At 39.0% G+C, this 26,263-nt stretch overlaps 1 protein-coding gene across 4 annotated transcripts; it reads right to left on the reverse strand.

The window, feature by feature from the left end:
- Window positions 1–976: 976 nt before the first annotated feature.
- LANCL1 (LanC like 1) lies at window positions 977–23,912 on the reverse strand. 4 transcript variants are annotated; one of them, XR_002831269.1, is made up of 10 exons: window positions 23,845–23,909; window positions 22,148–22,265; window positions 12,793–13,000; window positions 9,911–10,046; window positions 9,207–9,353; window positions 6,834–7,016; window positions 5,341–5,517; window positions 4,824–4,896; window positions 4,394–4,688; window positions 977–4,262 (listed from the first exon to the last, which is right to left on the reverse strand). XR_002831269.1 is itself a non-coding variant. In XM_014462368.2 (9 exons), the coding sequence occupies exons 2-9, from the start codon at window positions 22,206–22,208 to the stop codon at window positions 4,186–4,188; spliced, it is 1,062 nt and encodes a 353-aa protein (XP_014317854.1). In that variant the 5' UTR covers window positions 22,209–22,265; window positions 23,845–23,907; the 3' UTR covers window positions 977–4,185. The 4 variants fall into 4 exon arrangements, 2 of the variants coding, with proteins under 2 accessions (XP_014317854.1, XP_023616689.1); XR_002831270.1 differs by lacking the exon at window positions 5,341–5,517 and having other exon boundaries at window positions 23,845–23,912; XM_014462368.2 differs by lacking the exon at window positions 4,394–4,688 and having other exon boundaries at window positions 23,845–23,907.
- Window positions 23,913–26,263: the final 2,351 nt, after the last annotated feature.

The raw sequence follows: 26,263 nt of genomic DNA on the forward strand, positions 1-26,263 counted from the left end.
GAGAAGAAGGAAGGAGACAAAGGCCTTTCTAATGCAAAGTTAGAAAACCATAAATCAAACTACCATTGTTAAGAAGCAGGGGACAAATTACTTCTTTAGGTTTTGTTTGTTCATGAAATGACAACTGTGGTACAACCTAATGCATTTGCCATTATTTTTCTTCTGGTGGGAAGATGAGCCAGGGCACAGTAAACCAGAGGACAGTGCTAGCTGGCCTTACCAACTGAGATGTCATCTCGGGGAGTTAGCGGGGATGCTCCAGGCATCACTTGAGGAATCTTTGGGTGGCTTCTTTGAGGCTCTGTCCTCTCCACACCTCACTGCCCATATCAAAGATGTGACTCTGCCATCGATACCTTCATTCAATCAAAGAAGGGATATAAAAATGTGCATTTATCCTTAGTATTATGAGTCATTCATACAGTAGACCAGGGGTATGAAGGGCATTTTAATCATATGCACCCGATGACAAGACCTCATTGAAAACAAGTACTGTATAATTTGGCAGGTCTCTGTTGTGCTAAGTGACACTACATGAAAATAAGTGGGACAGTTATGCCAGGTGATTCAGCAAACTCCTTCCTTCCTAACCTCTGCACAGACAGTTTATAATTATGCCTCATGTCATCTTCTCTATTCCAAGTTCCTTTCAGAACTGTCATCAGGGAAATCAATTTCTAGAATTATGCCTTTAGTTATTAACCACAGGGTGGATTCTCATATGTATAATGCACTGCCCTGCTTGAAGCCTAGTAGATGCCTTCCTCCTAATTCTATAATGATCAGATTTAAAAATATTTTCCTCTAATACATCTCTATTTTCAGAAAGTACTGCAAATCTTGTTTCACCCAACAATGAAGAAAAAGTCAGGAAGAAACATTAGGGGGTGAGTGTATAGAGAAAAAGCCATCATTTACCACTGAAGGACACTATTCTTAAGTATAAACCAAATCAAACAAAAAGTTCAAGACAATCTATAGTCCTAATAAAATTTTATTGAGAACCAGTAAGTCAAATCCTTTACAGAACATAGAAATACATATGATCCCAGCTCTTCCCAATAAATGGCAATATAACATTGGGGTGGGTTCCCTGAATATCCCAAACACTTAGCTTTATACCTATGGGGAGAAACAGTTCTACAGTTTAGTAGTATAGAAATGGGTGCTTTGACCTATTTAGGGGAAGCAGAAGTGGAATTCAGTATAAGTAAAAAGGACTACAGAAGAGTTCTAGTAGCCAAAGGAATAGATGAACAAATGTCTACTTTTCACATGTTGTATTTCAAAGTCAGCTAGTAGAAAGCAGAGCATCACAAGACTAGACACAAATTAGCCTGAGGACATAGGAGCAAAGGATCTCCGTCCATTCAGTTACATAAGAAAGTAGTAACAAGGAGAGAAAAGAGTCTTCGATCCATTTTTACCCAACGCTCTACCTACCATGAAGGCTTTTGATGCCAAATAATTGGAACTGACATCAGAGATGAAAAGGGAGCCAAATGACTCTAAGGATTAGAGACAGACAACCTGGAGGAGACCAAAGCCCAATGGTATTGATGAAGATAGTTATGATAATGTTAGCATTTTTTCCATGATGAAAAGTTAACTACTGCAATTTTCATCACTACAGGAACAAACATAGGCAGGACAATGAACACTGTGCGGCAAGCTCTTAAGGTTTTACCACCTAGTCTTTTCATGGAGACGAGACACACTAATGAGTTTTCTGGGAGGCAAGTTTTGGGAAGGTTTTTTTTTCACCAAAAAGAAAAATATATGAGGGAAAAATTATACAACAGAAATACAACTGAAATGATGCCTCTTCCTTTTAAAACTAAGAAAGATAATGTAAAAGTTTCTTTCAGTTTCTATCATGGTCTTAGTTTATAGCCTTTGCCTAAGTTAAAATCCTATCAACGTTCTCAGCTCTTATGCATAAAAATTAAAAACAACAACACAAATCCTGCCAGTTTTGTAAGTCCTAAAAAGAAAAAAAAGGGTACCTGAATTGTGTTTATATTGATGAATTTGATAATGGATGACAGTAGCCAGATTGTAATTCAAGTATTAATAAGAACCTTATTCAAAATATTATTTTCCCTGCCTTGAAGTCTTCCTGGGGTTTAAACTGACTAAGATGTTTGGAGAAGCACTGTGATCAAGTCTCTGGCTAAGAAATTATGTTTTGTTGTTATTCCTTTAGTAACTATAATTGCTAAAAGTACAGGCACAGTAGAGTAAGATATTTAACTAAACCAAGTGGGTTTTATTCCTTCCAGTTAGACACCCAGCCAAGGCAAATTAGCTTTCCTGTGGATGCGGGCACCACCGCTGAAACGTTCCTGGGAAGGCAGAGCTTGCACGTGGCTCTCAGCAGCACTTGAGAAACCCAAGAGGCACAAGGTTGTCCCCGAATAACACAGGTCACAGAGGACAAGCGAATCCTAGGACTTGAGTAGTGGGCTGATTTTTAGATCCTGTTGTCAGTAGCCTTTAAAGCAGGGGTGGGGAACGTCTGGCCCATATAAGGCCCGCGATATCATTTGGTCTGGCCCTGCCAAGGCATTAGGGGTGAGTTAATTAAATGTTTGACCAAATATAGCAGGCTAATTTTTAGGTTGATAATTCTGTTTGGCCTGCAAATGGTGTTATAAATATCCAAATGGCCCTTGGAGAAAAAAGGTTCCCCACCCCTGTTTAAAGGCTTAGAAAATTTCCAATAATATTAGCTATTTTGGTGCTTTGTGGAAAACAATAGGGGACTGCAGGAACCAACACACTCAGTGGGGTTTTGGCTCAAACTTCCAATAAAAAATAGCATGTTTTTATGACTGAGAGAGCTGTGAGATAGGCACATTTAAAACGTTTAGACCCTGTTTTTTTAAAGCTGCAAATGTTCTAAAATTAGTCAAAACATAGAATAAGACAAGCTTGAGAAAGGCAGCAATGGAAGGAGGAGTAGAAGCTGATGAGTCAAAACATTTGTACAGACTTGAAGCACCAGGGATTCTGCATCTACTATATAAATACCCTATTCTGAGGGCTCAGAAATTGATGAATGTAAAGCCTAACATATGCAAAAAGGCAGGATCCATTTGTTCTAAGCATGATCACTGGATTTATAGCAAAAGCTTAGTGTTTTGTTTTTTTCAAGCTAATGGCTATACACACAGCAGCCCTCCCTCCTTTTAAATAGAATTAGAATGCTTTACTACTTAGTGAAAAGACCTACATCCAGATAGATTGCTAGGAAGGGAAACGTGGCTTGCATCAAACAGCCAGCATGAAAGCAAAGTCACTGCCAAGCAAGTGAAACAAATCAAAGTTTAGAAGGTCAGTGGGACAGGGTGGACTCAAGTCCTCAGCTACAACATAGTCACAGCCTGAACACTGGTTTCCTGATCTTATACTAATTCTAGAGAACAAACAAATTTAAATAAATAGTTACAAACTGCACGAGCTTACTTTAGAAAGTAACACACAATAAACTCTTATTGTTAGCTTATCTAGAACTAACCTTCAAAGCATTTTCACGACTAGAGCCTGGATGCTTTCTTAACAAAAAGGGGCAAATGTCAGAGTATGCTGATCTCTAGCTTAAATTAACATTGTGAATTTAAAAATGGCATTTAGGTCGCTAGAGCAGTTTTTAACTCCTGCAATTTTTGTCCTGGAAGCACAGAGTTATATTTTTGTTCCCTTTCATAATCAGCCCCTAGAGAAAAGCAAAGTCATAAAACTGTCCTGTTGGAGAAAAAATACTAAAGAGCAGAGGTAGAGGGCAATGTCCAACAATAATCATATATTTATCTGTTATCTACATTCAGTTTCTTTTAACCATTTTTAGAACAGTAACAGACAATTATATTCATAAGCTTAAATAAGAGCAAGACTTCCTCCAAGTTATAAAATATATATACATATATGCCCTCAAATTATTATACATATCACCCAGCTTCTTTTTTTGGAAGAAAGTAAAGTTAAAGTTAAAGGATTTCCTTGGATATTTTAAAATAAAAATAAATGATAAAAAAAGGAAGTGAACTAAAGACAAATTCTGAAAAAAAAATCAACAAAACCAAGTACACAGTTTGACTGTTTCATTGAAAAGCACTGCCAGCATTTCGCTCAGGTCTGATATACAGGAAGGGTCATGCATGAGTTGCAGGGCAGGCTGTCCTTTTATAGCTCAAATGCAGGAAACCGGGCTTTCGAGGGCACGAGGAGGTCAGCCAGGAAATATATTGTCCCAGCCATTCCTGAAGGGAGAGAAAGAGGAAAGTTAATATACCAAACGACTCCATTTTAGAGAGTGGCTTCATTTTGCATCAACAACATTACGATATTAATGGCAATGATTTAAATGAAGTAGGCATCTGTCTATATTTACATTCCTTGTAGTTCAATATTAGAGGAGGTCACCAGTGAGGTGTCCAGGGGAAGACAGGAGGGAGAGTGGAGCCAGACAAGTTCAAGGCACAGCCCTGCCATTTGTTGTGTGAGCACTGAGGGTCTTCACATCTGTGACGTGCGGATAATGTCTGTATGTTTCGCTGAGATTTATGATGGCATCTGCATAATGCCTAGCACGTGCCTGGCTCCATAATGTAGTCATCACTATGACTATTGGTATGAGGTCTGTGCTAGTCCACGTGCTCACTGATTTTTAATACTGAGCTGTTGTACTAGGAAATAAGGAAGTAGTTTAATAAATGATTGTAAAATTAACTTGTTGACAAAACTCTGATTTAAATACATTAACTAGCAAGCAGAGCAGTGGACGCTGACATTATAAGGCAAAAAGTCATGTGGGAAAATACCTTCAAAGAGGGAGAAGGGGGTGTCCGGTGTTCTGCATCCATGATCTCCATAATCTAAGCACCATTCAGCAAACTGAAAATGAGACCAAGTTAAATTACTGCTGTGATTTCTTCCAGAGACCCCCACAAGTTGACAGACATTGCCCATAAGAATTATTCTAAAAAGTAAAAAACTATCTTTAAGGCAGAGAAAAGGAGTTAATCCAGAGAAATGCATGGCCTGAAAGAGTGTGAAACATGAAGGGAATTTAATAAGCTATGCATCTCCAAGGTTAGCATAGAAGAAACGAAGGAATGACACCCCCTACATCTTTCTTTTTCTCTCAGAAATGCTGCTGAATAGAATTATGTCCTTTTAAAAGAAAGATAATTCCACTGAATGGTTTTGAAGGTTTTTCTTAAATAATTGTGTGTCCCACAGATATGGTTTAACAAATGAATGAATTAAATCCGATTAACTAGAACCCTTTCTACAGCCTCTGGGAGAGGTGCTTTCCGTTTGGGCTCTGCCTCCTACCTTACAGGCCCGGTACAGGTACTTGGGATCCTGCGTGACATTGTACAGTGCCAGGAAGGAATAGGCATTCCCCGCAGTGCCATGGCACAGCCCGTACCCCTTCTTCAGCAACCCATGCTGCCAGATCACATCCGCACACTGATAGGCATCGCTGAGATACTGTTCCTCTTTGAATACCTACAGAGTCAGGGACATCGTTTTATTTTAAAGGATAGGAAAGAAAATTCTATTGGTGTTCCTCCTCGACAGGAAAGAAAGGGAGATGGAGGAAGGAGGGAGGGAAGTGGCTTGGCAAGAAAGGATAAAGGATTTAGCTGTACAGAGATGTGGTATATCAGTGGGGACAAATTACAAAACTGCTAGCTTTGAAAAAATAACGGGGCATGACTTTGTTTGCATGGTCTAAGTTTTAAGTGTGTGTGTGTGTGTGTGTGTGTGTGTGTGTGTGTGTGTGTGTTATTTTGGTGAAGTAACATTATTTTACTTGAAACTTGCTGTTATCATTAGTCACTTCCCAAAGAACACATGCTACCTTCTTTGGTAACAATGATGCCCTTGATTAAAAGGAAGTTTCTTCACATACTAAAGGAGAAACTGTGTATATGAAGCTGATTATAAAAACTGATTTGGCTATAAAACACTGCACTTTGTCAGAAAAATAAAGATACACCTTTTACAATCTTTTGTGGACTCCTATATTAATCGAAGACTTCTGATTAGACATTTTAATCATCTCATTGCAAACTAAGTGATCTTAAACATAAAGGCAGTTTTAAAAGATTTCCCAAGTTTCTAAAGGTAAAATTTGATATACTAAAAGCTTACTTCGATTATGAGATGCCAGTCTGTAGATTTGTAATTTATAATGTTTTCAATGTTCATGGATGCATGCTATAGTTTAGATCCTAAGTTCACTCTATTGCATGGCTGAATACTATTCCACTGTAGGCAGATACCATATTTTGTCTATCCATTCATCTGCTGATGGATACTTGGAATTATTCCTACCTTTTGGCTGTTGTGAATAATGCTGCTGTGGAACACTGGCGTACAAGTGTGTTTGGATCCTTGATTTTAAATACCTAGGAGTGGAATTGCTGGATCACATGTTAAGTCTAACTTTAATTTTTTGAGGAACTGCCAACTGTTTTCTCCAGCAGTTGCACCATTTTCCATTCCCACCAGCAATGTGTGAGGCGGATTCATTCTATTTTTTCATCGAGTTCGTGGGGACTCATCATGGCTCTGCAACTGAGGCTATACTCTTGGCTACTCTAGTTGTCAGGGAAGCAGTCTCCTGCTCTGTAAAATAATGCCTGCTCTGGTGCAGACAGACACTGTGAGAATGAGTTATAATCCATTTAGCAACAGTGAGCTTAGGTCTAACAAGTGATTTATCTATTGCTCCTTTAAGGATTATGCATAAAACTAATTTTAAATTTTAGAATTTTATATTTTCCAATTTATTTCTAGAAGGAGAACATTCACAGTACCTTATAGGCCTGGAGGAGCATGTAGATGACCCCAGGGGCACCGTGGCACCAGTGGACCAGCAGGTCCCGAGTGTCGCCCACACAAGGAGGGTAATTGCCGGAAGGGAACTTCAGCTGGCAGACATAGTTTACACTGGGCTTGACCAAGCTGTGTAGCATGGCAGGGCTCACTTGAAGGCAGGGCTAGGAGTGAGAAAGGGAATTATTAGTTCTGCTGAAGCAAACAGATCTTCCTGAGCCTCAGGAATGAGTTTTAAACCATAAAGAAAACATGACCAGAAGGAACTGGAAATCATTAAGAAATTTTGGATTCCATCCAATTATTTTGCCTACTGGAACAAATTAAACTAGGCTATCAGTTAACTCTTTGGCCTTATGTCCATATTATTTTTCAATTTTTGTTATCTTACATACATGTAAATAACTTTCCTAAGTCAATGCTTGAGAGAGTGAGTGTAAGAGAAGTTTGAACTCCTTCAGCATACATTAAAACCCAGAAAGAGATCCACAAAGAAAAACTTTCATTATTACATTTAGATGTTTCCAATGGAAAAGGGTACGAACAAGTTAGGAGACCTGGAATCTAGATTCCAAACTGCTGTGTGACTCTAGACCAAGCCGTTCTGCAGAGCATTTGGGACTGATACTTACGCAGGGTCAATTTGATACAACAATGTACAGATTTACAGGACACATTGAAATAGAGCATATGAGTCTCCATTTTTGATATAATTTTTAGTTTCTCTTTTTGACTCAAAGCACTGCTCACTTCTTTAAATTACAAATTCAAAGTGTTGTCTTTGCCAGGTAGGGGTTAATTTGTGGGGCTGAGGGGGGCAGTGGCGTGAAGCAGGAAATTAGGCCACACAGAGGACAAGGCTTTCAGACACTGGACAAGGCTTTCAGACACTGGACCTGCACTGAGTTCCTTAGAGCACATGTAGATTTCACTTTATCCAAAGAATAGTGTAGAATGAATGGATTCTCCTCAAATTTGCAGGAATTATCCAAAATGGCCAACACATATATTGCTTTATGCTGATACACAGGCACCTCCTGGAATGAACTTTTACAGGATTAAAAATGAAATCATTTAAAATAGCTAACAATCTGCCAATGGAAAACTCAGTAGCTGGGTCTCCAGATTTCTTACTACAGAGCAAAGGAGGCAGAGGGTAAGATGCTCCTGATGATCTACTTCAATGAAAGGTCATGTGGCTGTTCAGTCACTGACACGTGTGACTCAACTCACCTCGAAACTTCAGAAGACATGAACTCTCCTTTCCTGAAAACTTTTAAGAGTTATATTTGCTTTCGGAAATAGAGGAATAATGAGGGGATTTAAGTCTATAAAAAGTCAGAAAATAAAGGAATTTAAGTCTAAACTGTCAAAATCCCTAATTATAAAACTCTTAATTGAGAAGTGTAGAATAAATACAATAGTTGGTCTCCTATTGCCTCTAACCCTCAAAGTGTGACTTTGCATTTAAAAGCAATAATAACCTTGTGTTTTCCAGCATCATTGTCATTGTTTAGTTATGGGGCGAAGGCAGGTCTGACATTGATTTTGCATTATTATAGCCAGCTACTCAACCAGTTAGTAGTATGTATGTCTAAGCACTCATGTTGAACATATTAATGAAACACTTTTCTTTATGCCACATTGTACTTTGGGAAGGTGAGGGGGACACCTTTGCTACCATTAAAAATCAATTTTCTTTAGCCATAAATTCTTATTCACAAGTGCCAATTTCTCCTTAAAGAGAGTTAAATAAGCCCCCAGAAATGATTCTCCCATGAGCAGTCCCCTTCTGACCTCCCCCCTCCGATTATGCTGGCTGCAGTAAATTCTATTTGTCCTTAGTCTATTTGACTTTGGCTGATGTCCCACAACAGTATTTAATCTAAATAAAGAACGGTTAAGCATAGCGTATTCAGCTATTTCCCGGGTAGGTTATACAAAATCCATTGGAAAGGCTCCTTAGCTTTGCTTTCTAAGTGAGCCTTAGGCAACATGTGCTCATTTCTTTTCTACTGATTTTGGTCTTACTTCTGGAATTTGTTTCAATGGGTTGTGCCTTACAATGTGAAATAATAATAAGTATAGGTCAAAACACTTTAGTCTAGACAAGTGGACCTAGGCAAGTATGGTCATCCACAAATCAAACATCATCTCAAGGCACAGCGCCTTTTATGTTTATCCACTTGAAATGCCCCTTTGCAAATATTAATCTTGTTGTTCAGGCCAGGTAATTACAAGGAGGGTGATGCAGGAGTCGACAGAATGAAAAATGGAGCTGGAGCACCCGTCTTCTGACCTTGATAGTCAAGTCAGGAAGCACCTGTTAAAGTGTCACCACCATCCCCTCTCACCTGCATCAGGATGTAGTAGATCCCTGCCAGGCCATGAGCAGCCCCCACATAATACTCTTGGTACCACTCATACATCAGTGGAGTCTTTGCTGTGAAGTTTCTCTTTCTAGCTAGGTTTTCTCCAGATGTTAAGACTGTTTCACAAACCTACAGAGAAAAAACCAACCAAAATAATGAGAATTAAAGTAAAAACCCTGCTGGTGGAGGTCAGAACCTGTTTGAATAGCTTAGATTCTGGGGAACATGGCGAATTAGACACCAACTTAGGCCATGGAAGGGCAGTTAACTCAGCACTCAGAGAGCGGGTGTGACTATAGTCTGTCGGGTAGGGGAGGGTATGGAAGATCTTGAACTCTTTTCACGACAGCTTACAAGGATGCACTTGTCAAAGGAATGCATAACTCCTCCGGCACCAAAGGAGTTACTTGCACCCAGAAGCTGAAACCTGCCCTCGTCTTCTTGGAAAGGGCCTCTAACTCTCACATGGCTGGACGTCTTACTGAGTCACTCTCCCCAGCATTTCCAATAGAACTCAGCATGTAGCTATTGTTTTGTTTGTTTGTTTGTTTGTTTTATCATGCCCGACCTCCAGAGGTCAAGATACACCTTCCAGCTACTTGGGAGGTGCTAACTGGAGGAATAAAGCCAATAGTTTAGGTAGACGTAAGTTTAAAAAAACTCCAAAAAGCACAAAAACATGGTACCTGCTGAATGTGGCGTTGAGGAATCTTTTCTACTCCAAAGTTTCTGTTCACAAAGAGAAGAGCGTAGATGTAGCCCACTCGTCCATAGAGCATTTCATTTGGAGCGTGGGGATCAACCTTATTTAGGTGAATTAGCCTGGGAAGAAAAATACATGCTTGAGATAATTTGAAAGGAATTAGGTAGTGGTATATACCAAAAATGGTACCTTTAAAAAACACACATGAATATAATATTTATTATATTTTTAAAAATTTTAATATATAGTTATAATTAATATGTTATTTTACATTAATATTAGTGGGCTGGGCCAGAGCACCAACAATAGTCAGGATTCAAAGATTAACCCGTAACTAAATTTCTTTTCTTCAGTTCACAATGGAACTGTCGAACAAGATACTCAAAGAAGGAAATGATACAGGAGTAGGGCTGAGGCCACCTGGAGCCTCCCTAGCTCCTCAATGGAGGCCTGCCCTGAGACTAGCAGCGGGGGTCAGAGGGGCTAAGACTGCTGGCTGTTAGGGAATTTTGCCTGGAGAAAGAACTAAGCCAACACTCAAAGGGCCTTCTCTTTCTGTAAAATGCACAAGTGAAGGAAAAAATCATTGTCTGTCCCCTCCCAACGCCTCCCACCACTTCCACAGGCCTGTGGTCTGACAAGGGGAGCACACAATTTAAAGTGAAGAAGACATGTTTTAATAACCAGAATGAGATGATTTTAGTGACTAAAAGGGGACAACAGTTATGAAACAGACTGAGAAAAAGCTATGAAAGGGTCCTTAAGTGAACTTATTCCCCAGCAAGAAAGAGGGGTTTGAAAAGTATGGCTGCTTGCAGTTACTGACAAAGTTAAACGTTTCCATATTATATTTCAACAAATGGACGTATTTCAATCAAACTGTTCAAATATGCAAATTATGGCTCATGCACTTTTTTTCTTCTATAAATACAGGCATTAAACTCACAGTGGAACGAACAGTGGTTATCTTAGGTACAGAGACACAGTGGCAAGAGATTGCTTTTGATTTTCTTGTAATACCTTGACTTTGTTTTTTCCCAATGTCAACATGGTCATCTGGAAGGTAGAATTATGGGCAATTTTGTTTCCTACTTCAGTATCATACACACACACTCCTAATATTTAAAGAATTTAAAAACATTTAATAAAAATTCTTTTTTAAAAATGTCTAACTGGCAGCTTAGTAACATTGAGACCTTAAGAAAATAAAATCTGTTTACTACATATGAATTCACCTGTTGTAGTAAACAGAATAAATGTGTTAGAGTCTTTATCAAGAATTTATTATCAAGTTTTATGTAACTGTATCAAATTGTATAGAGTTTGGATATAAGAAAGCACTTTTGATTTACTTTTGCAAAGAAGATTAAAAATCTATTCAAAAAGAGAAATTACCATGAATTTTTTAATCAATCACTACACTGTGGAAGTTACTCAGAATTAATTATTCATTAATTAATTATTAATTATTGCATTAACTCCAATGATGTTTTCATCTAAATAAAATATGTTTGAACCACTATATTAGGAAACAGTTTTATTTGCCATCATTATGACCTGCATTACCACTAGGTGGCAATATATAATTAGCATTCCAATTATTTTGCAGCCAAACTTTTTTGCATTTGGGAAGTTTAAAGTAGGTAGCAAATACCTTCACGAATCTTTTAAAATAAAGTATTGCTCAGAGTATCTCCTTGAAACAATACTTTACAGTTTAGGGTAATAAAGTAAGTATTCCATTCTTTTCTGGATTTGAATTCACATCATTAAAATTCATTAGTGTGTCTGAACATTACTAAAGGTAGGACTTTTATAGTAAACAGAATAAATGTGTCAGAGTCTTGGTAAGAACTTATTATCAAAGTTGCCAGGTGTTAGGGAGGAGGGAAGAGGAATGAATAGGCAGAGCACAGAGGATTTTTAGGGCAGTGAAACTACTCTGATTGATACTATAATGATGGAAACATGTCATACATTTGTCCAACCCATAGAATGTACAATACCAAGAGTGAACTGTAACATAAACTGTGGACTACAGAGACTATGATGTGTCAGTGTGGGTTCATCGATAATAACAAGTGCACCACTCTGATGGGGAATGTTGATAATGGGGGAGGCTGTGCAGTGTGGGGGACAGGTGGCATATGGGGAATCTATTTACCTTTCTCTCAATTTTGCTGTGAACTGAAAACTACTCTAAAAAGTAAAGTCTATTAAACAACTAAACCAAACAATAAAACCTTCGCTGGAAATGTAACTCTGTATGTCAGCATGCTCAGTGGGAAGCTACATGCATGTAGAGTTGCATGGCAGTCAGATTTCTTAGCAGAATTCTGAAAGAGTGTTCATTAAACTCTAATAAGGCAAAAATTGTAATTTATTAGTACAAAAATTTGGTAATTCTTCATAATTCACCACCTTCAGTGGACTGCCCTGACTTATATTAAAAATAAAAGGCTGGATTTGCATATCATTTGTCCTTAAAAAAAGCAGTTTTGCATCAGTTTGTATAGCCTTAGGGGCCTTTCTCAACCCACCACAGGAAGTGAACTGCATTTTTTCAAAGTATTGATCTTGGATAGCACCTTGGGTTAGTAATCATATAAGTAGGCTTTTGATCATTATTTTTACTGAAACTGATGTTTGACCTGGATTGTGTCAGTGTTATTATATCTTGCAATAAAATAGGGATAATGGTTGTTCCTTAACTATAACATAAGAAAAATGTCAGAATTGATCAAATGATAGTACTAAGATTTGTTGCTGAGAGGAAAGTAAATTCACTAAAATGTTCTTTTATAACACGTAGAATTAATGCATAACAACAGGTAGCTAAAAATCCGTTAAGAGAACCATGATTACCGGGTGATGCAATCTTCTGCCTGCTTCTCATTGCTCATCTTGTGATACACCACAGCGGCCACAGCCAGCGGGCCTGCATCCCCACAAAGGAAGGTGATGGAACGCTTGGACAAGCAGTTCAGACTTTGCTTTACGTAGCTATGTGCCATCTGGAGGTAGGCAGGGTCCCCGAACACATCATAGAGATGTAAGTAAAGCACAGCAATACCTGAAAAGCAAAAGGAAAACCATGTAAACATGAGGAAAGGGCAGCTGGCTGTATTGTTTTGGTCTGCTGCCTCCTCAGCAGTGTTGATTTTGACAAGCTGTAATAAATACGTAAACTATTCGGTTGTTCAGATGACCTTAGTTCTAGACTCAGCTTTATTACCAAGCAGCTCTTAGAATAGACACAGGCAAACACTTCATTGTTCTAAGTTTCCTCATCATTATAACTCTAAATTATAGGAACTCTAAGACTCTCTAAGAACTCTAAATCTAAGTTTATTATTAATCTTTGTTGCACTCTAGCTATTGTATTAATGTATTCTTGATGGTTAAATGATAGGTTATCAAAAATATGATTCCAAATAGTCACTTATTTAACAAATAATAATTTACCTAATAATAAACAAGAAATGTTTGTTCATGTGAGCTAAAGAAATTCAAAGACTAGGGAATGAAAATTCAGTTTCTCTTACAGATATAAGATTTTTTTTTTCATGAGAAGGTGGTAGAGTAACCAAATTCCCTACCCCAGTATCATTCCAGGCAGGGATTACAAGAAAATTAAGTTATTTGAGAGATGAATTCAATTCCTCTGTATTTTTTTTCTCTCTGTTGAGAACCAGCTTCTTTAGGAACTATATTGTAAAAGTTGCCAAAGACTTTAGCTTTGGGCCTTAATTGGCTTCCTATCCTACTCTTGAAGCCCTGTATGTAATAGTGCAGTTGTCTGTATGTCCTATTCCAAATACCTGTCACAGCAGAGACAGCCTCCCTCTGAAGACTCCTGGTCTCAGGGCAGACTCAAAGATGTGGCACAGGGAGCCTGCCTTCAGCATTTCTAGAAACTCATTTTTCTCCTTAAAGTACATTTTCCATCCCATTTACCATTTTTAAAAGATAGAGAGCCTCTGTTTAAATCTAAATTAATAGAGCCAATCTCTTCACAAATTTCAATGCAGTAAAAATGCAGTCTGCAAAATTACTTTTCACTGTACTGAGGACAATTTTAAATTTAGGTAGTTTTCTCATTTTGCATGGGTAATCTCCAAAGCTTTGTGCTACAGACAATTCAATTTCACATGTATATTAAGACCAAATTTTCATTTCCTGCCAAAGTTAATAACGTTGTCTGCTCTTTCAAAGTGGCTTGGCATTAGTAATTCCACAAGCTGAGATGATCAGATGTACCAATGCTTAAGGTTTATAGATGTAAGTGTGCAAAACCCCATATGTGGGTAAGAAAAGAAATCTCCTTTTCACAAATGATCAATGTCAAGAGCTTCTTCTAGAATTAGGTTCTTAATGGGCTTCATCTCATCCACACCAGGCATCTGCAGGCAATCTGTTTAAATTGTTACCCTTTCATTTTGCCCTCCTATTCCCATCGCTGCCTGAACTCCCTTAATTAAGTTATGTAAGCACCAAAGCCAGATAATGACATGACTGAGATCTGAGAAAATAAAAAGTGATTAAATACAAGCCCAATGATTGCTTTCCTTTGCAGACCTTTCTCTCATTATCAACAATTCCTCTTGGCCTAAGTATTTAACAAACAAAGCCCATTGTAAGGTTTGATGTATTTCTCATGAAAAGAGGGTAATCACTTCTCAGGTCTCACAATATTTCATTTAAATAAAATATTTTGTTTTTTTCTTTCTGATCAACAGAGCCAGCCTCTGGGATTTCAGGTTCTATTTCTCTCCTTCTCATTCTGGGCATCAGTGCCCGCTTATTTTGATTAGGCAATCTCATCCAGGTTCCAATTTATGGTGTCTACCTTCCTTGTCACAAAGCACCTAAGGATGAAAAGGGTTTCAAGTGAGGGGTGCTGCGGCCAATTAGAAAAATGTCTGGAACAAGCTTATTAGATTCAGTCTAGGTCAAAAAAATTAGATAAAATGCCTAAATCAAAGACAATGCCTCATCAGTATTTTATACCCCAGATGCACTAATTTAATCCTGGTCGTGTAGCTAAGTTGGTTAGAGCATCATCTTGATAGGCCAACTTTGGGTTTGATGCTGGTCAGGGCACATACAAGAAGCAACCAATGAGTGTATAAATAAGTGGAACAACAAATCGATGTTTCTCTCTCTCAAATCAATCAATACATTTAAAAAAATTAAAACAAATAGAAAAAATGGAGGAACTACCTGTGGCCAAATGTCTTAAATCTGATTCTTACAATTTTCCAACCACTGAAAATATTCATGTAGGAAAAACTCATCCAGTCCTTCTATATATTCACAGCCCTGGAATCAGTGTAGGCTTTAAAAGACTCTTTTCTAATGTAATTTATCAAAATAAATACAGTATGTTCTTTATGGAAGAAATTAAATACTAGTAGTAATGCCTGGCTTAATATACATATGCAGTCTCATGCCCCACTCTAATCCTGCCTCCCAGAGGCAATCACTTTCAATATTAGTCATTTCCTCTAGTATCTACCTCCATATTTCTAATAATAATATGCTTGTGTGCTATCGCATCATTTCTCTTTATCAAACATTTTGACTCACAATCCATTTTGGAAGATGAGACTACGATAGAGACTGCTAAGTGGTCCCCCAAAATGTACCTCCCTTTTCCTTCAACAATAACGGCCTGGATTTTAGCTAGGCCCAGGGCTGCCCATAACAGTCTTCTTTGCAGCTGACCAAGTGAGACATAGTGGGAGTAATGGGGATAATTTCAGAAAATGTTCTTGAATGGAGGGACTTGCCATGTCTTTCCTCCTGACTGGAATACACTTTGTATGGTGTAGCTAAAGCAGCCATGTTAGATCATGAAGTAGCAGCTCTGTGATGAGGATGGTAAAGCACCAATATCAAAGAAGCTTAAATCCTGAAGGACTGTGAAGCTGTCCTGGATTGCCAATATACAAAAGAAAGAAATTCTGTCGTGTTAAAGCCACTGTTCCTTTAGGTGTATCCCCACATGCTGGTAAGCCTAATGCTGAAGGATACAGCTCTTTTTGAAGTTGGAGAGTGAGGCAGAAGGTAAATCACACCGTCTGTCTGGAAGGTAAAATCAATGGAACCTGGTGGGGAATGCCTGAGAGGGAGATACCAAGCAGAGAGGCCAAGCAGGCAGCTGGATACATGAGTTTGGAGTTCAGGAATGAGAGGTTGGACAAATGTCCTACAAACGTGCGGGAAATGTGTTAACCCAAGTGGCCAACGATTCCCTGATGCATTTCAGGAGCAGCTGGAGTACAAGACTCATTAATCCAATGCAGTGGGAATTGTGTTTGATTGAAAAACAAAAAGCAACACTATGCTTCTCACCTCCTTTGTGGTCTTGAGAGGCCAGAAGAAACCCAGACATTTATTATTTTGATCTTAGGTTCCTGGAGCCCGTTTGGATGCTCAGAACTGTGGTGTCCAACATGCTCACCTTTACAGAAACTTAATTAAAAGTAAACGATATTTAAAATTCTTTGTTTCAGTCACACTAACGCATTTCAAATGCTCGGAAGCCCTGTGGCTAGTGGCTGCCCTGTGTACAGCAAAGTCACCTTTCCATCCCCACAGAAAGGTCTAAGCACAGCACTGCACTGAACAGAGGGGAGATGTTATTCTGCATGAGAAGTTCAGGAAGCCTGGCACTGCCTCACAGTTCCTCCTAGAAACCTCTTCTCTTGGAAATGTTGACAACTACTTGAAAGAAAACAATATATACAGTGAAGACCAAATAAAATTTTGTGCTAATAGAAATCTATTCTGGATTTCAGTATAGAAATGAACTAGATTTTTCTCTCCTGTTTCCTTCTGTAGCTACTACTCTGGGAAGGGAGGGTAAACTGCTTAGGGATACTTCTAAATCTGCAATTTCCTTACTCAGCTATTTACCCCGGTAGGACTATAAATATAGCCAGCTGTTGAGAAGTAATTAATACTAGGTCTGAATTTCTCAGGGATCATTAGTTCCATTCATCTTGACCAATCAAGACCTGGTACTCTCAAACGTATATGGAGATGATAAAAAAACACACAACTCCACAGATGTAAACACTTCTCTGTGATAGGCATTTCAGAGATTACTCCTTGACGTTATTCATTTATCTACAATCAGTCCACACTGATGTACAGATCTTTGCCATGGTACTTAAGTTCCATAAGGTATTTCCTTACAGGCCAGGAGCTTTTAAAGACTCTCTTCATGGACTCTGGTAGGAGAAATCATGTTCAGACTACACATACTGCTGGAGTTACTAGAGGTGCTCAGCTAACACCCTATAATGGGTCACAATAGTTTGAGTGACATGAAGACACTAACTCCCTAAAGGAGGGGTGATGGGTTTTTATAAGTTTCAAATGAATGGTTCACTAGCTGAAACTTTAAATGTTCATTAATTTCTATGTTTTTATTTATTTTCAGATTTATGAAAATATGTGAAATTTTCTTTGAATAACCCCATACAGTATAATCATCTGTCCTTCTAGATAAGGTTAGTACTTTATAATGTGTTATTTTATAATTGTTTCTCAATTTTGTGAGTGTTTGAGACCATGCATTTCCATTTCTTCAACAAAATTATAGTTGTCATACCCAGTCGCTGTAGTTACTGTGCATAGTGCTCTGTATGTGGACACTGCTGGCCGTTCAAATATTTCCGTACTACTTTTAATACAGGCAATCTGGGAGGAAACCAGTTGGGAGTCCACAGCCTTAACTTAATATTGCTCCCAAGAAAGGAGTGGAAGAGAAATTAAAGAGGGTAAGTGAGCACTCTGAAGATGTGTCTTCTTTTCTCCTGAACCTATTTGCAGAGCTGACTGTCCAATAAGAAGAGAGGTTAAAAAAAAAGAAGCCTTGGCCGGTGTGGCTCAGTTGGTTGAATGTAGTCCCAGGCACCTAGAACTTGTGGGTTTGAATCCCAGTCAGTGGGAAAGCAGGATGCAGCTGATAGATGTTTCTCCCTCTCTCCCTTCCTTTCTCTCTAAAATCAATTAAAAAAATAAAAAAAGAAGTCATGTTTTCCTCCTCCTCTCAGTGCCCTGCAATGTACTGTTTCATAACTGTAAAATTAGGAAGCACTCCTAGTCTTTTATTCAGACTGCCGTGAGTGATAAATCCTTCAGCGCAGTACTCATGAAGTACTGGAGCTCAGGGACCTGGCTGGGTAGGTTAGCTGGTTAGAGTGTTGCTCTGATGCGTGTGCTAAGGTTGCAGGGAAAGAGATGTGATTAACCAATATAAGAACTGCATTGAATTCCCATCCTTTGCCCATTCCACCTAGTTTTAAGGTACTGTTTTTAGTTTGCATAAGTGGTAGCAAGAATCGTAATGGCAGAGCACCATCCATCCATCCATCCACCCATTCACCCATCCATTCAACATGTATTTATTAAGCACCAACTATGGACCTAGCCCATTGTGTTAAGTGCTGAAGTAACTGGAATGAAAATGACAAGACACAGCCCTAGTCTCTTTGGTCTGTAAAAATCTAATTGCTTAGATATGTCTTCATTCTTTCCTTCCTGCCATTTCTTCTAGTCAATCTACAAACACTCATCTGCTCTCTGTGCCTCACCCTAGCACACTGGTGGTATCCTACCCTTACAGTTGTTTCAGCCTGTGTCTTCGCAATTTAAGATAACATCAACACCAAATAAAGTGCAGGCAGAAAGAAAGCAGGCGGCACTCTTGGTGCACTTATCTATCCAGAGGACACTGTGAAGGGCTCTAAGAAACCCAGTGTAAATCCACACTCTGGATCCCTTCGTGTCCTACCAGCTCCTGCTGGGAGACATAGGGGCTCATGAAGGTGAAGGACACTTGTTCAGGGCTCAGATTACACACTGAAATGCTGGCTCTGATGTAGAGCTACTTAATAAGGAGATCAAATTGCACAGAAAAGACACCTGGCCAGAGTGATTCCTTTCAAATAAGTGCTATCGGCAGAAACTAAGACCACATGCTAAAGCTGTAGCTCAAAGGCTGTACATTTGGCAGATCAGAGGAACAGCATCTTGAAATACTTTAATGACTTACATTTAGAGTGCAAGTTAATATTACTCCTGGGATTATGCTGCATATCCTCTTATTTAAAATGCTATCTAATACTTGAAAAGAGAAACTATATGCTGATCTTAGCCTCATTAACACTGTGAGTTGGTTACAGAAAATTCGGTCATGTCTTTTAGAACTAAAGCCTCTAGAGTCCTGTGTGCATTTTTTCCCCTCAAAGTGTGAGTTGATTATCATTTCCCGTAGGAATCATCACAGTTAAGAGAGAGAAAAATGAAATTAAATGAAGGCTAGCACTTTCCCTCATTCTCTCTTAAAGACACTAGTGAGATCAGCCATCCCTTGGGTTTACTTAACCTTTTTACCATGTTACCTGAAAGGAAAGAAATCTTTTATACTAAATGTTTATTTCTAACACAAGAATACTTCATCTACTCATTTAATCCTCTGTAATAACAATTTCTCACCAGTGTTTTGTGCTTTCCATTTTATAAGGAACTTTAAAGCCTTCGCCCCTTAGAACCTACAATCAAGCTGGAACAAAACCCAGAGCAGCCTAATGCAGGGGTGATGCTCTGTAGTGATTCCCCACAGATCCCTGGACACCACCTAGGACCACTCCGTAGCTGGCCATCAGGCTTGACCTGCAGGGGCCTCCTTGCCTGCTAGTTTTCTGCACTGTCTGTTATGTGCACAGATATATAGAATAGTTCTTGATGGGGCACCTAGAGAATCCAAATGCTTCCCTTGCTTCCAAAACTAGGAGCATGTACTATAAAGAACTCTTGATAATCTACCAGAAAAGGAGTAAGGCTAAAAATGAACAAAATGTTTATTGCTGGCATATGTCATATATCAATATCATGATGCTTTACACTTCAATGTACTCATTTTATAAAGGAGGCTTTTGGTGATAAGAACTGAAGCTGTTTATTGTAAGTTTGATTTCAGACTTGGGTGATATTTCACATAAGATCCCAGTAAGCCTTTCAAATACAAGCAATTATGAGGAAAAGCTTCTGTTTTGGCCCAGTTAATTTTCTATCCTGAAACCATGCTAATATGTTAATTCAGGATTAGAGAGGAAAACACTGTCTATAGAACCACAATGGAGATCTCATTTTTCCAGCTGCAAATGCCCATAATTCTTCCAGGGTTTACTTTATGTCTGATCCCTAATAACTTTCTCTTACAGACTTTTAAATAGTAAGTACTCTTGCCTGTCTAACAAGCCATTTCCAAATTCCTTTCTTTCCAAATTCCTTTCATGTTTTATTAGGGCTTATGTTTTTCTGTAACACTTAAAACCGACTAGTCATTAGCCATTTCTAAAAAGTTTGTACACATGAGTATCATTGTGTTGTGATTGCTTAAATTACTTCACCTGAGAGCTTATGTACAGCTCTTCACTTCACTTATAAAATGCTGTAAACTCAAGTGTAAAAGTGGAGTAAACACACACACACACACACACACTCATTTTCATTCTCTCTATAGACATCTCTCTTGGTAAAGAGCAGGAGCTCTAAAGCCAGGCTTGCTGGGCTGAATCCTAACTTTGTCACTTACTAGCTTTGTAACCATGAACAGCTTTGCAATCTCGCTCTAATTCACCTTTCTCATCTATGAAATGGGGCTATGAATAGTATCCACGCCATGGAGTTCTGCTGAGACTTAGGTTAGTTAATTAATGCAAAGCACTTAGATGGTGCCTGGCCTGTAACGTTAGTTATTGGCATACACGTACACAGTCTCCGGCTTGTGTCATTCAAATGTCAATCCTAGTAACATTTCATTAACAAGAATCGTATTTTAATCTTTACTCTTGTCCTTCAACATTCAAATGATCACAAAACTGCATGTTGATGATCCTCATTCCTTTGGGAACCTAAATTTATTCATTATATTTTATTATTAAAGTACTGAATTCTTGTTTTTGAATATTAATGTAATCATTTGCTAATGCTCAACCACTGCATTGTACTTGTCCTGTTTTGTAAATCCTCATAATTTAAAATGAATAGTAGTGTTTATTAATGAGATTAACTACCAATTATGGCATACAGACAACACAGCAGATACTGAATAAATGACAACTGTTATAACTTCCATTTTGAAGCAATACTTTCATTTTATTCTCATCTTAACATTCCTGTGTTAAGCTTCTAAAATCCACAAAAATCATAAAACAAATCTGTAAAAGGGAGGAGGGCTCATGCATTCCTCTTATTTTATAAGATACTAGAGGGCCGGTGCACGAAATTCGTGCATTCGGGCAGGGGGAGGGGTCCCTCAGTCTGGCCTGGGCCCTCTCACAGTCCGGGAGCCCTTGGGGGATGTCTGACTGCCGTGAGGCAAGCCTGGCTCCTGGCTGAGCAGTGCTCCCCCTGTGGGAGTGCACTGATCACCAGGGGGCAGCTCCTGCGTCAAGCATCTGGTTGTTCCACCTTTTGGTTGATTTGCATATTAGCCTTTTATTATACAGGATGACCTTCAATGTCCCTGAAAGATTATATATATGCTATATAAGTAACTGGGAAATGGTGAGTCATGGAACTGTGCTTTCTTCAAGATTATAAAACAGTCTTTCTGTTTCTCCACATTAGTAGACTAATTGCAGTTCTTCAACTTTCCTGTGTTGGTTTCTCTCCCTTACCTTTTTGACATCTATGTGCCATTCCTTCCCAAATTTTCTCCAACCTCTCAATGATGGGTAAATCCATGAATGCAAACCAAGCAGCAAAGACTATATGGAAGGATTAGTCCACGGAATCTATGCTTTACCTTGTGTTCTGTATGGCTCCCTGTTACATGCAATTTTTATGAAAGTGCTTCTGGACATGTTTTACTTCCTGTAGATAAATTCTCCTTACCTCCACTTCACACAGTATTGTGGGACTCTTCCCACTGAAATTTCATCTCCAAATTAACTATGTAATGCTGAACATCAATTTTTCTCTTCACAAGTTCAGCAGCCATCTACTTTTGTGGCAGGCCTGAATTTCATGAATATGCACTTTCCTAAGTGCAGAGCACTGTGAAGAATCCACAAGATACCAAGGCCAGGCTGGGAGCACAGCGGTCACTCATATGCAGATGAGTCTGACTGCTCTGGAAAGGTAATGCTTTGGCTCCCTCTTGCAATGCTTACACCAGCTCACAGTCAGCACTTCATACCTGTCCAGCCAGTGTAAGCGGTGCCATCCCGATGGTCTGCTGACTTCAGGCCTCTCTCCATTTGCTGCAGAAGCTCTCGAATCTTATTGTTCAAGCGCTGTGAGAACTCAGGAGTCAGCTGTAGACATGAAGAGGAAAACAAACATCACAATAAATGGGCCACTTGACTTCTTGCACTGTAGCTATCAAAAATAGGAGGGTACTTTATTTCCACTTAGGCCACATTTTTTCTGCCTGGGAGAACTGGACAATTACAGCAGGTCATCATTCAATGTTATTTCATTGGAACATTGATAAGGAAAAAAAATTGATTCTTGCCAGGTCCACAGTCTGTGTGGTTTGCATGTTCTCCCCACGTCTGTGTGAGTTTTCTCTGGAAACTCCCGTTTCCTCCCACATCCCAAAGATGTGCATGTGAGGGAAGTGGCATCTACATCATCCGTGTGTGTGTGTGTGTGTGTGTGTGTGTGTGTGTGTGTGTGTGTATGTGTGCCTCTGCGCTGCCTTGGATGGAAGGGCATCCTGTCCAGGTGGGTTCCTGCTCTGCTCCCTGAGCTGCCAGGATAGGCTCCCCCCGAACCCCGACCTTGAACCTGACTAAGTGGGTTGGAGAAGAATTATCAGACTTTTTATTAATGTATATCTAGCTCACAATTAGAAGTGGTTTGGGTCTTTATTTAGAAGTTTGGTGATGTTTTTGTGACCAGAAATATGCTGTTGCGACTTAACCCTTGTTTATATCACTGAGCCTCTGGTGAAATTGGTTTCCTTATATATTGGTTTGCTTAAAGTCACAGTTAGGACTTACTATGTTTTATTCTTAAATAACAACAACAACGAAGAAAAAAAACTTGAAAGTACTACTCAAGGCAGGAAATATAGTTGACCCTTGAACACACAGGTTTGAACTGTGCAGGTCCACCTTTAAGAGGTTATTTTTCACTTGACTGTGTTGTTCAAGGGGCAACTCCGAGGTTGGGAATCAAGTATGGGGAGGGCTGACTGTAGTTACACTCTGATTTCTGACTGCTTGGGAGGTCGTGTCACTAACCCCCTGCACTGCTCAAGAGTGAAGTGTATTCTTGTTGTAACTTCAGTGTTTTACATAAAGGTTTTAATTAAATACTGAAATAGACCAAAGATAAACTGACTCACAGTCATTTCCATCTAGTAGAAATCGTCTATTAGTGAAACTAATATTTTTATTATAATAAACATCATTTTATTAAATTAACAACAAATCAGAAGATGTTTGCTGTTTCCAAGCCATTGGATTTTTAGTATTTAAGCTGCACCAATGTTAATTCCCTAAAGAAATTGGTTTTGTATTCTAAAAATGAGGATAAACATTTATAAAAATCCATTTATAAAAATAAACATCTTTTAACAGTTCAGTCTATAATAAGTAATAATTTGCAAGTGGACTGAAGCTCACTAAGGCTGGGGCTTTAGGGTTAGTGACATCCATATGAAGACCCACAGATGCTGGGCAAACTGTGAGACCCACAGGATCATTATTTATTTGTCCTAAAGGCAACGGAAAAGTATTTCAAAAGTTCTGTATACACTAAGTCATGAAGTATCTTAAAAGGTCACTTTAATGGGTCCCTCAATAATTTTAGGATTCTGATTCCCAGACTTGTATTTCACAAAGCAGTCAAATTTTATTTCATCATGTAAGAGTTGTAAAAACAAACCTAACTGCTACCTGTTGGCATCATAATCTCATTTTCTAAAAAGGACATCTTGACACTGAAAAAAGAAGGCAATATTAATAAGATATTAAGTTTTGCTTCTGAAGATCATCTATGATAAGGCAAATCAGACTATCGACCACCTCTGGATTATTTATTCTGAAGCACCTGGACGATTCCCTATTTCACACTCTGAAGAAACCATTGTTTGAAGGACACACTCCCATTATTTAACAATTTCTGCCAAGAGGTTAAGATTTCAATAAGTCTTGAAAACACATTTAGTAAGATAAAATATATTTCAATATTAACATAAAAGATCTATAAACCTCAACTAGATAGAAGAGCGCATCTACATGAGAACATGTCATCTTCTGTTCATAGATCATGGGTAATTGATCATCTTGCTTGGCCTTACTTTAAAGGACCAAGAATAACGAGAATGCCTCAGGAAGGGAAGTTACTTTCTATTTGGCAAATAATTGCTCTTAATAAAGGTGACCTGCCTGAGAATACTGATTACTTGGGGCAGACCACAAAATTATTCAAACTCTAGCAATATTTGAAAAGCCCCTCCCCCCATTTTTCTGATAGATGCCAGAAGACAGAGCAGTTCCTTATTAACATGTGCATGTTAACAAAATAAGGAGAACAGATCTCCAGGATCTCATCCTTGGTGTTCAATGTTAAACACTTTTAGAACTTATATGCTAGCTTCTTTTAGGGATTTGTCCAAAAGCCAAGTGTTACATAATAAATTACATTGATATTTTTGGACCTGAGTTTAAATTTATTGATATATTTTCTCTCCCTTAGAAATAAGGGAGAAAAAGCACATAATTTATAAGTAGCCTAAATAGTGAGTTGCATGTTCCTGAAGGCTGTGTCATTAGGATATTTCCTTAAGTGTTCTCTTTGCCAAGTTGTCATGAAACAGCATGTCTTCCTCCAACAAGACGAGACAAATACTTCAGCTTCAGGATCTGCAGAGCTAGGCAGAATGCAGGTCCAAATGGCCAAAAGGACGCCATCTACCTCAAGATAATTATAAGCAGCTTTGTTTCGGCAGCTCAGTTTTGGTCTTAAAAGAATCAGATTGCCCTAGCCAGTTTGGCTCAATGGATAGAGCGTTGGCCTGTGGACTGAAGGGTCCCAGGTTCAATTCCCACATGACCGGGTTTCAGGCTTGATCCCCAGTGGGATGCGTGTAGGAGGCAGCCAATCACTAATTTTCTCTCATCATTGATGTTTCTATCTCTCTCCCTCTTCCTTCCTCTCTGAAATCAATAAAAATATATTTAAAAAAAATCAGATTGACTCTAGCTCCATATACACTTTGATACCCTCCTGTCCTACACCTCCTGTCCATCTCTGACCTCCCTCCTCCCAGCATGACTGGCCCAAGTTTATCTATACGGATGAGTGCTTTAAGGAACAAATCAACAGAACCACATAGAGTTAACTTGACAGATATGAAAAATCTAAGGCCATTATACAACATGTGAAATGCTCTCATATGACTGAGGTTAGAAGAAAGAAACTGGTAAAATTATATATATACTATAAAAAAAAGTGTGTGCACTTATACAATCTAACTCACAGGATTTCTCAACTAGGTATTCTTTTTAAAAAAATATATATTTTATTGATTTTTTACAGAGAGGAAGGGAGAGGGATAGAGAGGTAGAAACATGGATCAGCTGCCTCCTGCACACCCCCTACTGGGGATGTGCCCGCAACCAGAATGGAGCCGGGACCCTTCAGTCCGCCTGACGCTCTATCCACTGAGCCAAACCGGTCAGGGCTCAACTAGGTATTCTCAAAGGGAACTCCATTCTCTCTTAACAGTTATGTTTCCCCAAAAAGAGAAATCCCAGGCCTCCGGTAACTCATATGCAGGTTCTCTTCTGCACAGTAGTTTGTGAGCTGCAAACCAATTTAATTTACTGGCACTTTTCGGCTGTGGGGAACGTACTACAAAGAGTGGGAATGGTGCAAAGGATGTCAGGCCCGCGTCCCAGATCCGTCCCGGCGCTTTCAGTGTGAAGATGCCTTTTCCACACACCCCAGTCTACTTCAGGGAACAGGGCGCACGTGAAATGCCGCCAGGATGTTCACATCCCTTTAAAACGCACACAGAAAGGATCAAAAGTGCAATCAAAAGTGCAAAGAACACGGGAGGCTGCATGTCCGCCTATTTTTGGAATGTAAGATATTAATGACTGAGGTTATTTCCATCATATGAACGAATCCGTATAGATAGTTCACAGGTGAAGGGCTCACACCCGTGTATTTAACCCTGCCCTTTAGCAATGTGGAGATAGATTTTATGTCGTCCTCCTCCCCAGTCCGACGTGTTGTTTGTTTTAAAAAGGGGAGAGCCCACCGTTGGGGAAGATAACTGGGGGGTGGGAGGAGGAGA

Source organism: Myotis lucifugus, unplaced genomic scaffold (assembly GCF_000147115.1).
Source record: "Myotis lucifugus unplaced genomic scaffold, Myoluc2.0 scaffold_3, whole genome shotgun sequence".
NCBI classification, from domain to species: Eukaryota; Metazoa; Chordata; class Mammalia; order Chiroptera; family Vespertilionidae; genus Myotis; species Myotis lucifugus.

Excerpts from the sequence above, each read along its gene's own strand:
- LANCL1 (XM_014462368.2), bottom strand. The coding sequence starts at position 22,208 with ATGGAGAGAGGCCTGAAGTCAGCAGACCATCGGGATGGCACCGCTTAC. Across the intron at positions 9,354-9,910 it reads CTCAACGCCACATTCAGCAG|GTTTGTGAAACAGTCTTAAC; the intron begins GTACCATGTTTT and ends TTTTCTCTGTAG. Across the intron at positions 4,263-4,823 it reads CCCCTTCTCCCTCTTTGAAG|GAATGGCTGGGACAATATAT; the intron begins GTATTTTCCCAC and ends CTCTCCCTTCAG.